At 43.9% G+C, this 14,217-nt stretch overlaps 2 protein-coding genes across 6 annotated transcripts; both read right to left on the minus strand.

Moving 5' to 3' along the window:
- Window positions 1-345: 345 nt before the first annotated feature.
- Window positions 346-7,711, minus strand: LOC115592197 (N-acetyllactosaminide beta-1,3-N-acetylglucosaminyltransferase 2-like). Of its 5 annotated transcripts, XM_030434860.1 has the most exons (4): window positions 7,374-7,391; window positions 4,899-5,019; window positions 3,437-3,610; window positions 346-3,343 (listed from the first exon to the last, which is right to left on the minus strand). In XM_030434860.1, exons 3-4 carry the CDS (start codon window positions 3,470-3,472, stop codon window positions 2,132-2,134), a joined length of 1,248 nt encoding a protein of 415 aa, XP_030290720.1. In that variant the 5' UTR covers window positions 3,473-3,610; window positions 4,899-5,019; window positions 7,374-7,391; the 3' UTR covers window positions 346-2,131. The 5 variants fall into 5 exon arrangements, 4 of the variants coding, with proteins under 4 accessions (XP_030290720.1, XP_030290872.1, XP_030290796.1 ...); XM_030435012.1 differs by lacking the exon at window positions 3,437-3,610 and having other exon boundaries at window positions 7,374-7,394; XM_030434936.1 differs by lacking the exons at window positions 4,899-5,019; window positions 7,374-7,391 and adding an exon at window positions 4,300-4,365.
- Window positions 7,712-9,396: 1,685 nt separating this feature from the next.
- commd1 (copper metabolism (Murr1) domain containing 1) lies at window positions 9,397-14,025 on the minus strand. Its single transcript, XM_030417650.1, has 3 exons — window positions 13,817-14,025; window positions 12,167-12,457; window positions 9,397-9,758 (listed from the first exon to the last, which is right to left on the minus strand). The coding sequence occupies exons 1-3, from the start codon at window positions 13,988-13,990 to the stop codon at window positions 9,651-9,653; spliced, it is 573 nt and encodes a 190-aa protein (XP_030273510.1). The 5' UTR covers window positions 13,991-14,025; the 3' UTR covers window positions 9,397-9,650.
- Window positions 14,026-14,217: the final 192 nt, after the last annotated feature.

Below are 14,217 nucleotides of genomic sequence, written 5' to 3' on the forward strand. Positions count from 1 at the left end.
CGAGGCACATTTTAATCCCAAAAGTAACTCATGACCGAAGTTATTAAATAAATGTAGTGGAGTCAATGTGTAAAGGAGAAGAAACTAGAAACACTCGAGTCAAAGTCAAATCACATTTGTACAGTAATCGAATAAATGTACTTAGTTGCATTTCATCTTTGCGCGTGTACAGATATGTAAATATACATTTAATTTATGTTTACTAGGATTTCTTTGACACTTTAGTACATTAAATATCACTTTTACTCAAGCTTTACTTCACCTTTCTATTCTCACACACAATAATATTATTATTATCATGATACAAGACATTTTATAAGGCGCAACTTAAGATGAGACAAGAGATATTTTCATTTGCTTTTATTTTTTACCAGTGGAAAGAAAATAACACAAAAACAATACTGACAGGCAGCAGAGAAGAAAAAGAAAATCACTAATTTCTTTGTTTTCTCGAGTCGACTCTGAAACATTCATGTGAGTTAAACTCAGTTTCAGCCTGAAATCTGCCCGGCAACAGCAGCAACATCACAGGTGAGGTGATAGAAGCTGAAACTGAACACAAAGCGATTCATAATTACTGGACGGATACTTTTTAATTAAGAAAATCTGTTGAATAGTTTGTCAAACGTTTCACATAGAAACTACTGATCTGTGTGGGATCAGTGGGTCCACAGCAGATCATTAACACGGTTCTGTATGTTCAGAGTTCAGATTCTAGACTGCAGTTGTTATTTTACTGCAGAAAAACACTTGTTGGGTCATTCAGCGCCGACTCACCCAGAATTCAAAACGTTTCCCAGTTCACATCTTTGATTTTCTTCAAAAAATTCATCTTCAAACTGAAATATTAAATTCATGAGCGGTCACAAACTCCCCCAGCTGTACAACAAACACTTTGTGTATTCTCAGCCTCACAGATCATTTATTTCTCATAACATCCAGAAACCCTAAACATCGTCTACAACATGTAGGCATTTAAACAGAAACATTTAATCAAAGTGACAACGAGGAACTTCCTGTGTTTGGTGATTCTCGCGCCCCATTGGACGACGGACGGCGATCACCAGCGCCTGCCGAAGAAAAATATCTACTGTAGGATCATGATGAGGTATTTACATGTGATATATGTGACTGAACCTGAGCACGGGCATTAACAGAAACTATATAAAAACAGCCGTCTGTTCGCTGGTGGTCTCGTTCACTGTTACACTTCATTTAATATTATCAGAGGAATCAGAGACTGTTTCATAAACACTTTAAGTTCCTCGCAGCCACTTTAATAACAAAATATTTTAAACCAAAACAAAGAATCTGTATTTTCAAAAACTAATACACATCACCGTTCATTTTCACTCTGTTGAAATGTAGTGCTGTTCATAGTGTTAAAGTTGTTCCACGTAATGTTAAAGTTTGTTCTGCGTAGTGTTATTGTTATTCCACGTAGTTTTATAGTTGTTCCGCATAGTGTTAAGGAAATTCTGCGTAGTGTTAACGTAGTTCAGTGTAGTGTCAAAGTTGTTCTGCATAATGATAAAGTTGTTCCACGTAGCATTAATGTAGTGCCGCCTAGTGTTAATGTATTTCTGCGTAGTCTTACTACGTATTTTTGGTGCCCATCCTCACTGGGTCGACTGTTTGACAATATTAAAGGTGCGATATATAACGTGTAATGTAAAGAAATGTTCTGGACACAGATGGACGGGCTAGCTGGTTAGCATGCTAACGTCTGTAGATATCTCTAAACTGTTTCAGTTCAGTTCTGATTGTTTACGTATTGTACCTTTAATAACAGCCCAAAAGTCACAGTAAGTCATAACCTGTGAACTGTTTGTCTGCTAGCTTTGGTTTGTTTCTTTTTATTTTATTGCTAACTTCCCGTGTTAAACTGATGCTGGATCAGTTAGCAGAGTGAGATCATGTGGAGCTTCGGAACGTGTGGCTCGTTTTACATCCAGATTGTGGATGAGAAAAGAAAAGAAAAGACAAAGTCAACTTGAAAACGCTGTTAATAAATAATCTGGATGACTTCAGAAAACTGACATGGAGGTTTTGCTTGGATTGAACACAGTTAAACAGGAGTTGAAAATGACAACAGTGCAAACAAACGTTGAGCAGAACTGGACGCAGGTGATCACTGACAGTCCGGATCGGGATCGATAATCCACGGCCAGATGGTCAACATCTGCTGAGGCGTCCGGCTGTGAACCAGCATCAGGCTCCTGTAGACGCACAGGTTGGACCGCTGCTTCTCCGCAATGTCAAAAGTCCTGAAGCCGGCGTGCTTCTCGGGGGCCAGGCCCAGCTTTTTCAGACACATCCCCGTGTAGACGTCGTCGATGGGATACAGGACGACCTGCTGAGAAATGTTGTGAAGGCGAAGTGCCACATCTCCAGAGTACAGATATCCCCCGCCTCCTGCGTACGGCGGGTACTGCCCCACATACACACTCTCTGGGACAAAGTATTTGAGTTTCTGGTCTCGGTGTGGACCGGCGTTCCTGATGACATCACCGATAAACAAATCCTTGGCCTTCTTCACCGACAGGCCTGTGAGGAGGTCAATAATCTGTAAAGTGTTGACAAAGACATCGTCGTCACCTTTGAGGATGAACTGGGTGTGCGGACAGGTTTGGCTGAACCACTCCAGGAAGAGGACCTCCTTCAGGGTGAGGTTGAAGAAGGTGTCCCTGTAGTCCCACTGGAGGATGTCTTTGTGAAGCTCCGCCTCGTGGCCCAGCATCTCCAGCAGGTCCGGGAGGTGGTCCTCCGGCGAGCTGCTGCCGAGCAGGAACACGGTCGCCACGGTCTTGTTGGCGAACACGCCCGTCCGTCCCCACGTTTCACGGATGGCCTGCCGCCGGTCGAAATGTGGGATGAGCGACTTGACGACCAGCAGCAGGAAGGGTTCGTCGTCACAAACATGCGGCTGATTTATCAGCATGGGGTACGTCCTGCAGCGCATGTACAGGAGAAAATCCTGGAAGTACTGCGGCAGGGAGGTGAAGTTGAAGATCTGCGCGGAGACTCTGTGGTCTGGTTGGCAGGGGTCGGCCGGCCCGCTGTCGTCCAGCCAATCCGGCAGCTCGATAGAGAGCTCAGAGCTAATGAGCGGGTTGTAGATGAAGTCCAGGCGCTGCTGCTCCTTGTTCCAGAAGGATTTGCTCCACACCTGCTGCTGCCAAAACCTCTTGGAGGGGATTCTAATCTTCTGCTGGCCACTTTTGTCTCGCCTGAAGTTCCACGACACGGTCACGAGGACGCAGACGAAGACGTTGAGCGCCATCACCGCGCAGAGCACACGTACTCTTCTGCGGACCACAGGCATGTTGCCTCCCCTCTGGATCTACACACGGGAGAACAAAAGAAGAAAATCACTGATAATCAACAAGAAACAGGCTGAGATCTGCAGCACGGTGGCCTCAGCGGGCAGACTTACAGCAAAGCCAGCATATAAAGGGACATTTGGAAACATGGAGGCAGCGAGGTCGACCCTGAAGACTTTAAACTGGAAGACTCTGGTACAGAAGTTCAGTGGGGAACTGGATTTCCCTCCGTTTGGATTCAGAGCTCAGACCGGCTGCACACAAGGCCGCATTTCTGATCCCTAATCCTGCAAGAACGGGCCAGAAACATTTCAACCTCCTCCTCCTCCTCCAGCAGCGACAGACGGGAATCACACATTTCCAATTCAGCCGTGCACATGACACCAGTTAGTGTTCGTCATTGTGTGCTGACTGCTCACACAGCAGAGGACGCACACGCTAACAACCTCCAGCATGAGAGTGACGACACAGCAGCGCAAAATAAATCAAGTTCTCCAGCGAGTTTAAGTGACGAGGAGACAGTGTCACGTCACATGACGTCTGTCACACTTGTGGAAAGAAAACGTCCAAAGATGACACAATAAATGTTTAATTTAAATCTGACTGATCGACCAGAGAAGTTTCACCGTTTGGCCTCGTCCACAGTCCAACAGTATTTACTGTATTATTTGATGTATTACTCATTTGATGGGTAACTTATCAACTAAAGGTAGACTGAAAAATCAGAGCTGATATTCAGCGTTTTATTGATTATCAGCATGTTTCAAAAAGATGGAAGAAAGCTGAGGAAGATCCACAGGGGCGGTTTCCTCTCCCAGTAGAAGTCACATGTACAGAACAAAACATCAAAATCACAGTTTACAAACTGCATTGACAGAATATCTGATACAAATTACAGTATATGTAAAGTGTGCAGGACGAGGCACCGCTGAGCACTCGTACCTCTCCAACGTACTTAGGAACAGAACTTTAACACCTTGAGATCGTCAGGTGCGTAACAAGAAGACCGACGGCCGACGAAGTCAGGAAAACACTTCTGCACGTTGTCCACTTCAGCTGCAATCAAGTTTAATGACAACAACGTTTGGCTACTTACACCTTCATCAGGTTATAGAGGACAACAATAACAACAGGTCACAAACATTTACGTCCAAAACATTTATTTCAACCTGCTTAAGATACTTTTATATTTGCTTATTTTTGCTCAGAAACAAACAATCTTTGTGAACTAAAATGATCATCGTCATTCACTTTACAAGTTAAGACACTTTGCTGAATTCTGCAGGTTTTCATTCTGGATCACCTCAGAAAACTGTTCTGTGTCTGTGTGTGCAGGTCTGGTAACCTGAACATCGGGGGGGAAACACCTGAGCCATACTGTGTAGGTGGCTGGTAAGGTGAGAGGCGTCACACACCACACCCTCTGCTCAGGCTGTAGTTTTAGAGTTCCCCCGGCTCAAGTGCCACATCTCCTTTGTTCCATCAGCCTGCTTACTCTTCACATGTCATTTAGTAGTTTAGAGGTTGTTTTGTTGGCCTGTTGTCTGTAAATGACTTTGACTGAACTGATCTCACCTGTGGCAGGTGTGCAGACGATCGGTCAGCCGATGAGGTGGAGACCGGGACATCACCCGGCCTCCTGCAGGGGGGAGAGGGACGTCTTCACCAAGAACCAGGAAGTCGTTTCTGGAGCCATCTGAAGTTTAAAACAGTGACACGTTAATAAAACAACTGGATTATTGGAAGTCTTCACACTGAACCCGACAGTTACTGATTGACTGAACGTGAGGCAGAACACCTTATCAAAGTTCACTTGAGGGCAAATCTCCTTTACTGCTCATCATAAAGCCTCAGAGACAGATAGAGTTCATAACTCACAGCTCTCCTGTCAGTCCCGTCTGGATCGACTGAGCTGTTTTAAATGTTAATGCAACAGGTAAAGTGACAGCGATCGTTAGAGTTTTACAGATTTCACTGCGATTTAAAAAGGAAGAAGTTCTCACACAGACACCAAAGGTTAAAATGTTTCCTGCTCAAAGATCAAAACTCTGCAGTTAAAGGAACAGTTCACCCTCAAATATAATCCAGTCCTCCTCTCCTCCTCCAGGTGAAGGGTTGTAGTCCACAGGACAGTTCTGGAGCTTCACAGTAAAACAGAATAGCTGCAGACTTGATTTGAAACACCAGCTGTCTCCGTGCAGCTCGTCTGCTGTGATCACAGTCTGCAGAAGCCTCGAGATCACAAACTGATGTGAACAGATATCATTCAAACTCTTTTTGTTACTGAGGAGATAATGACTGAATTAAAATGTTTGTGTGAACTGTTGCTCAAACACACCTGGGTTAACACACCTTTCTGGTTTTATGATTCTGACCACTTAACATGTAAAAGAGCAACTGGGGACAAGAGTTGAAACGAAGCACATCAGTCAACACATGATCCAAACAAAACTGCCACACACTGGTTCTTCCCATGATGCACGTTGCAGTTATCACATTGGTTGTGTTTATTTACAAATAAAGAATAAAGTTAATCAGTTTGAACATTAAAAAACTTTATACAATATTCAGTTAGAAAACAAGCGTCTGTTTCAGAAGTGCTGCAGCTGTAAATCAACTGGAAAATGAATGGAGTCTGGTGCAGCGAGGAGATTTCTGGTCAGGATGGAAACAGCAGCAATATATTGTGTGTTTAACACGAGCAGTCACTGAGGGTAACACATTCAGATGCAGAGATAACAGAACATCTGCACCAAACTTATGTTCACACATTAAAGTGTTTACAGGCCTCAGGACGACCACACGGGTGAAAACAGCAGAATAAAGTCTTCTGTGATGTGTCGGTGACGGAGCCCCGCTCATTCCTATGAAAGCTGCTCTGTGGCGCATGAAGCCAAAGAAATCTCATCATCCCAGCGACAAAAATACCCGGCTCGTCCCCTCAGGCCGGCTAACTTCCTGTTTAGTGCCCAGCTAACTTTTATGGGGATAAAGTATCGTGAAGTATTGTGAACGGCTTTTTGGGCCACAGTGCATCACGTGGCGACGTTTGGTCACTAATAAAAACGGCTTCAAAGCCTGGTGATCTTCCTGGAGGCTGGAATATCACTCATTGGCTGAGTTGCATTGTGGGTAGTGTAGGCTCCAGGTTTGAAGAGCAGTTCACTGGTCTAACATCACCCTCCTGTAACACTGTCAAACTCATTATGGAGGGATGATAAAAACAAAGGTTGATGCAGCAGAACACAGATATCAACCATTCAAACCCTCACGCCTCCATGACATCATGACGGCGCCTCGATATCACCGCAGTCTGACGACGGTGTCACGACACTGACTCAGAAAACTGTGTTTCTTCAGTCAGTGAAGAAACAAGCTGTTCTCAGTTTGACGCTAGAAAGGTGGCAGGGTCCGCCACATACAAACAAAGCTGTCGTTGTCCTTTAAGGTCAGTTTGTTTCTTCAGTTTATCAGTCATGAAGACAAAGAGAGTTTATTTATTTAGACATATGAATAAAACTGATTGAAAAAACTACAGACTGCTCCTTTAAGTTTTTCTCTCAACATGTATTATTACAGCATCTCTTATGTAATGAGTTTCTAAACTTGCTGCAGCCTGTTGATCAGCCTGTTGATCAGCCTGTTGATCAGCCTGTTGATCAGTCTGTTGATCAGACTGTTGATCAGTCTGTTGATCAGCCTGTTGATCAGCCTGTTGATCAGTCTGCTCTGACTTCATGCACTTGGTCGCGTTGCAGCTGCTGGTGGAGAGAAAAGACTTCGTGGTTCATGTTGGTGATAAAAGTGCTGAGACATGTGAAGGTGACGCATGTGATTCCGAAATGTGGCGACGCTCAGAGCGTTTTTACTCTGTTTTTTAAGATGACATGATAAAAGTTGGACCCACACACAGACGCCAGGTGTCATCCAGGTGTCAGAGTCCGGTGCGCACCGACTCGACCTGCACCTTCTGTCTCCTGATCAAACTATTGATAAAAACCCAACACATGAAGCTGAAACACTCTGTGACAGACAGACGGACAGACAGACCTGTGTGTCGCCTCCTCGCCGTGAAATGGACGGGTCGGTCCGGGCGGATCAACAGGCTGCAGCTGCTCCACCTGGACGGTCTGACGCGCCCTCCTCCTCCTTCAGGACGCGCGTGTTGGAGACGTTTTACGCACGCTGGTCCTCGTTCTAATCTGGACTGTGTCAAACTCCTCGTCGGTCCTCAAACTCCCAACAGGAGCAGGAAGGTCACGTCGTGTGTTCGCCGACAGAAGAAAGGTGCTCAGGTGCTGTGGAGACGCGCGGCTCTGCTGCGTGCTGCGCGCGCACTGACTCCTCCCTCAGGCTGGTGGAGTTTGAACTGTTGGTGTTCAGAGGCGGCTGCAGAGACTGTGAGGCCCCGGGCTGCTCAGCCATCTCCACTCCACCCTCAACAATAATGACTAGCAACTATCTTTAGCATGTTCAGTAAGTTTAGTGCTGCAGTAAAATTAAATAACTGAGATAAGAAAGACAGAGTACAAACGGTAACTGTCAGCGCTCAAACACACCTGGGTTAACACACCTTTGTGGTTTTATGATTCTGACCACTGAAGCTGTAAAATACGCTCTACATGTAAAAGAGCAACTGGGGACAAGAGTTGAAACGAAGCAAATCAGTCAACACATGATCCAAACAAAGCTGCCACACACACACACACACACACACACACACACACACACGGGTTCTTCTCATGATGCATGTTGCAGTTATCACACTGATTGTGTTTATTTACAAAACACAATAAAGTTCAGAGTTTGAACATTAAAAAACTTCATACAGTATTCAGTTAGAATTCAGTTGTGTGTGTGTGTGTGTGTGTGTGTGTGTGTGTGTGTGTTCCATCCATAAACCGAACCTCTGCCTCCTTGACCCACTTATCTGATAACAAAGAGGACGAGCAGACGTTACATGAGATAGGCGGAAGAGAAAGTGCCGAGACGTCCCGACACGAGACTCAAAGTCCACGACGTCACCGAGGTTTGTTACAAAGACCAGGAAATGTTTCCAATGAGCAGTTTGCCTCATTTCAAAAGTGGAGAAAACAGAGTTATCTCCTGAAGACACACCCTGTGAATAACATGGGGACAGCGATTATGTAATTGTTGTTTTTATGGTTGTTAATGAAGCTGATCTTTAAATCAGGACAGAGAAGAGGAACAAATATTAAGGCAAACTTCCATCCATTTTTTTTTTGCTTTAATCTTAATTGGCACAATTATATACAGTTTATCAGCTCACAATGATGTCTGAGGATATAAAAAGCAGAGCTGTGATTCAGATTACTGGATGTCTGATCACTTCTGAAGTGATGTCGCCTCGTCTCAGAACACAGCCGGTGAAGAACAAGATGAAAAAACAATTAAACTTGCTTTTTTCTGTCATATTATTACATGTCATTTTAAAGGTACAATCTGTTCTCCCTGTGAAAACATCTGCAGTGTGGAGGAGCTGCTCAGTCGTGGGCTGACCCGGACTTCATCAGATTCTGCTCTGCTCCAGCATGTTACCGACGGGAGGAGAGCTCAGAGGTTCACTTTTGGATTTAAAAAGTGGATTTATTTAAGTAAGAAACAAGAACATGTCCTCTATTAAAGGGAGTAAGGGTGAAAAATAAACCGGGAGAAATGTGATCTGATGGGCCGATGAAGAACGCGAGTCTCCAGGGAGAACCGGGAGGTTTGGCAAATAATAGTAACGGTTAAACAATTCAGCACTTTGAATTATGGAAGCTTCAAGTGACGACGAGGAACTTTCTGATTTACTGATTGGAGTTTCATGACACCAGCTGCTGCTGCTGTAAAGATCTTTGCCAGTGTGTGCTTTTGTTTTGAAGGCGAGTGACAGAGAGACCACAGGATGGATCACACTGAGGTGACGTATTAATATGTGATACATGTGATCAGACCCGAGCACAGACGATAATAATCACTATATAAAAACAGCCGTGTGTTCGCTGATGGTCTGTTTGATGTTACAGCTCATTTATAATCATCAGAGGAATCAGAGAGACACTTCAAGTTCCTCGTGGACACTTTAAGAAACAAAACAAAAACAACTTTTGGTCCATCAACAAGTCAACAGATCCTCCAGAATCATTACAGTCGGTCCAGTCTTTGTCTGTGAGCAGGGGCCATGTTGGATCCACTGTGGCGAACACAGATCCCAACGACTCCCACGTCCGTGTGTCGCCGCTGAACGAGATGAAACCGACCCAACAGAACAGCGTGTGTGTGGAGAGACGTCTGCATCCTCTCTGCCGTCTGAGGGGAAACGCTTTACGTGCGCTGAACGATGCTGTCGATGCTCTGCTGGATGTCGGCCATCTTCTTCAGCACCTGGTTGACTTTGGCCTCGTCAAACTCCAGACACACAAACTCCGAGTCCTGAGAGAGAGAGAAGGAAGACATCACACACTTTATCAACCTGGACTCTACGTTTTCCCAATGAAGAAACTGGTCCAGTACTGAGAGAGCAGCAGTGAGATGTGCTGAGCCTCGATGTAGCTCCTCTGTCTTTGACAGGCGACAGGGATGAATAATAATTCTGTAGAAATAAAACATCTAAAATCTCACAATCACCTAGAAAACATCACAACATCAGAAACACATTTATCTCTCCTGTCCACCCCAATGTCTCCCCAAAGTGTCCGACAACTTTATAAAAAGAAGCCCTGCAGAGAAGGATCGATGTGGTTTTATCAGGGCTGGTACAGATTATTAGAACTCAAGGAGAGTTAGCCGATAATTACAATAATTTGTGGAAATGCTCACACTGAAAGTCTAAATGGAAAAGATTAACTTCAAAATCTTGCTGGAAGAAGCCTCTAAAGTCTTCACAGCCAAACATCTATTTTTATTTAAACAGGCACTCTGCGGACAGCCTGCTGATTTTGGGCGCCGCTGAATAAAACGACCGGATTGAGGAAAGCTGAACTCTGACCTGGACCGACTTCAGCCCGGTGCTGGAGGGCTGCTGCTGGTCAACATGCTCAGTATCTATGTAATATCTATCTAATCTGTTGGGGACATCTGGGCTCAGAGCATCCATAGCATTTTACAAACCAAACAATGAGATGTAATTTCCTCCGGACATTCAGCTTCACCATAAACATGAAAATAGGAGGACGGGATGAGAGGGAAACAATTCTCAGACCCATCAATCATCTGCAGAGCAGTCAGATGATAAATCCATCTACATGATCCGACTCTTAAATTAAAAATCCTACTGATTCTACCTTTAACTTTAATAGTCTTTGAATTCTATTAATATGACGTGAGCTTCAGTTAGCTTTGAGCACAAATGTCCTTCAGAGGGAGACTTTTTACTCTGATACTCTGAGTACACGTCAGAGCCTGTAATCTATTACTTTACTGGAGTAAACAAGCTGAATCAGTACTTTCACACAGTTCTCTGAACTTCTACTGGAGGAAACAATGTGTTGTGAGTGTGGCCTGTTGACTCCTCTGCACCTCCCACATCTCCACGACGTGTTGTGGAAACTGGACACGACAGTAATAAAGTTAAATGTTAAAATCGTACAAGAATCCGACAGTAATCCATCTGAATCTAGAATCTAGTGCAGCATAAACAGGAAGACAACCCAAACCTAAACGGTCTCTCACATACACATGAAGCCTCTGCCGGCCTCCTCTCTTCACTTCAGCTTTGATGGATGTTATTCTGAAGTTAAGGTCAGCACACATCAACAGCAGCGTCGCCTCACTTCTGTTTTCCTCAGGCAGCGGCTCTGACACTGTTTTTAGCTCTGGACCCAGACTGGGTAAATTTAGCCGTCTCATGGGAGCGTGGCTGATTAAACACACCAGTAATCCGGTCACATCCACAGACCGGCCTCGCGCCATATTGAACGTTGCCCTCGTTTCACCCCACAGATTGCACAGTTCGTCTCAGCTGGATGGATGTTAACCCAATTTAAAACCCAATATATCTGGAGCTGAAGTGGAACGTTAAACATACAGGATGTCATGTTTACCACTAGGGGGCCCTCTTATACCCTTTAACTGTCATATTCATACTCACCTCGGCCTCTCAGTGCATGACAGGGGTTATTAAAAATCATTTTGAAACTTATATTAAATCAATAAGACTCCTGCAGCTGTACTCTTTAAGTACTCTTAACTTTTAGTTAAGTCATTCATTCATTTAAACAGTTGTAAGTGAATAGTTACAGTAATCAAGTTAGTAACAGAAAGTCTTTGTTTTTGTTTTAGCAGACTGAAGAATCTTTCATTTACAGAAATTCACATCTCGACTAGTTTTCACTTTCTTGCAACAAAATTGTTATTCTGTGTCATATTAATGTAGTTCTGTCTCGTATTAGTGTAGTTCTGTCTCGTATTAGTGTAGTTCTGTCTCGTATTAATGTAGTTCTGTCTCGTATTAGTGTAGTTCTGTCTCGTATTAGTGTAGTTCTGTCTCGTATTAGTGTAGTTCTGTCTCGTATTAATGTAGTTCTGTCTCGTATTAGTGTAGTTCTGTCTCGTATTAGTGTAGTTCTGTCTCGTATTAGTGTAGTTCTGTCTCGTATTAGTGTAGTTCTGTCTCGTATTAGTGTAGTTCTGTCTCGTATTAGTGTAGTTCTGTCTCGTATTAGTGTAGTTCTGTCTCGTATTAATGTAGTTCTTTGTCATATTAATGTAGTTCTGTCTCGTATTAGTGTAGTTCTGTCTCGTATTAGTGTAGTTCTGTCTCGTATTAGTGTAGTTCTGTCTCGTATTAGTGTAGTTCTGTCTTGTATTAGTGTAGTTCTGTGTCAGTGGACCGGTCTCACCTCTCCAGCTCTGCCCAGCTCCAGCTCCATCAGGGCGACCGGGCCGCTGTGGACTGCATCGCCCCGGCTGGCTCCGGTCTGGAGGTCCACCCTCCAGGAGAGGCCCCTGAAGCCCGGCTCCCAGCGGCTCTGAGCCAGCAAGCTCTCCCTCACCCGGGCCCGGTGGCTCTTCCAGAAGCGAGAGAGGGCGGCGGCCTGTTCGGCGGTCACCCCGCCGCCACCCTGCCTCTTGGTCTGGGCGGTGAGGAAGGCCTCCAGCTGGGCGTGGTCCATGTCTGCTGTGGCGATGGACTAAGAGGACGAGAGAATGAGGAGGATGAGCTGAGAAGCAGCACAGAAGTGGACAGGAACCACTGAGGGAATCTCAACCTTTAGACATTCTGATCGTTTTTGCTAATTATCTTGTGTGGCCTCCTCCAGGTCACCACAGAGGAGAGGGCGTGTGATGCCTCAGGCGGCTCAGTCGTCTCTTTACCGACGTATAATTAACTTGTATCAGAAGTTCTGTCTGTCGGTGGGACGGAGGATGTCACTCACTGTACACACTGTAAAGCCCACTGAGGCAAAGTCACTGTGATTTGGGGCAATATAGATACAACTGATTTGATTTGAATTTATTCTCGAAAATAAAAATTGTGGTGTTTAAACCTTACCAAAAGAACATCATCAATAATAATAATAATAATAATGATAACAATAATAATAATAACAATAATAATAATAACAATAGGGGTTTTATTTGACTGATTTTAAACTAGATGTACACTTTAAAAAGGTCGTCATGTTTTTATCGGCTACAAAAATTAGGTCATTTCTGTCATTCAGGATCTGGAGAAGATCCCAGCAGATACTTACTTTTCAACTATATCCAAATAAAACATAAAAAAAGAGGAATGAGCAAATGTGTTTAATTTAAATACAAGTAATCTGTCAGTGAAAAAAATACTGACAGACATTTGACTCACACTTATCTCATTTTAACCATTTTGTCCTTTCAGTATAAATTATTGTTACTTTGCATTATCTAGTTTATCATGAAAGTAAGTTCATGTTTTCTTTATCTGTTTTTAACACCTAATGTAGCCGACTCTGATTTTACATCAAACTGGTTAAACAGCTTTCTAAAAGAAAACATGTTACTTAATCATCGATAATCAACTGTTAAGGCAGCTAACGATCGATTAAAGAAATAACTTAAAAGTCGTAAAGCACTTTGATTGTCATTTGATTTGTTTAAAAAGGTGCTATATCAATAAAGTTCTATTGATCACAGGTATGTGTTGGTGCTGCCCCCTGCTGCTGACAACAGGTGAGACACTCAGGAAGAGACTAATGAATGACAGCGTCAGTTTAAATAACTTTCAGCTTCACATCATTAACATTAACATCATTAACAGCCCTGTCATGATTTATACTCACATTGTTAATTAGCTACGCAGCTATTAGCTGATATTCACCTGACAACTGATCTAGAAGCAGCTTTCTTCTACATTCTACTACTTTTCTTCTGCCAGCTGTTGCTTCAGCTCGACCTCATGAAATACAAATGGAAGTCTTGTTTTCCAGGTGCTTCGTTGTCATACAAACAAACAAACAGACAGACAAACAAACAGAGCAGGCTAACGTCCAGGACGCAGGTGTGGTGTTTACCTTCAGGAGGCCTCTCATCTTGTCGTGCAGGGCCGTGAACTGGTCCCGGGTCAGTTCGGGGAACAGCTCGGTGTTCAGCAGCTCCTCCGTGATGTCGCTGTTGTTATAATACACTTTCTGAGCGATCCCGTTCAGCAGCCCGCTCAGAGCCTTCGTTGCTTCGGCGTCCGCCATGTTTTTTCTTCTACGGTCACATGACGAGGCCGGGTGGATCACGTCACGTGAAGTTCGTGCGGCATTCTGGGAGATGTGGTTTTACCGCGTCAGAAGCGTTAGTTTGTTATGTTTAATTGCTTTTCCTTCTAAAACTCTTCTTTTACCATCAGAGATCAGTTACTAACTATGTATTTGTTCATTCTCGGTTCAAAACGGGTTACGCTGTGTTTTATTGGAAACGTTTG

This window comes from Sparus aurata, chromosome 1, assembly GCF_900880675.1.
Source record: "Sparus aurata chromosome 1, fSpaAur1.1, whole genome shotgun sequence".
NCBI classification, from domain to species: Eukaryota; Metazoa; Chordata; class Actinopteri; order Spariformes; family Sparidae; genus Sparus; species Sparus aurata.

Coding starts and splice junctions, on each gene's coding strand:
- LOC115592197 (XM_030434860.1), bottom strand. CDS start 3,472: ATGTTTCCAAATGTCCCTTTATATGCTGGCTTTGCT. Junction 3,344..3,436: donor CTTTATATGCTGGCTTTGCT/GTAAGTCTGCCC, acceptor TCCCGTGTGTAG/ATCCAGAGGGGAGGCAACAT.
- commd1 (XM_030417650.1), bottom strand. CDS start 13,990: ATGGCGGACGCCGAAGCAACGAAGGCTCTGAGCGGGCTGCTGAACGGG. Junction 12,458..13,816: donor AGATGAGAGGCCTCCTGAAG/GTAAACACCACA, acceptor TCGTCCTCTTAG/TCCATCGCCACAGCAGACAT. Junction 9,759..12,166: donor AGCTGGGCAGAGCTGGAGAG/GTGAGACCGGTC, acceptor TCTCTCTCTCAG/GACTCGGAGTTTGTGTGTCT.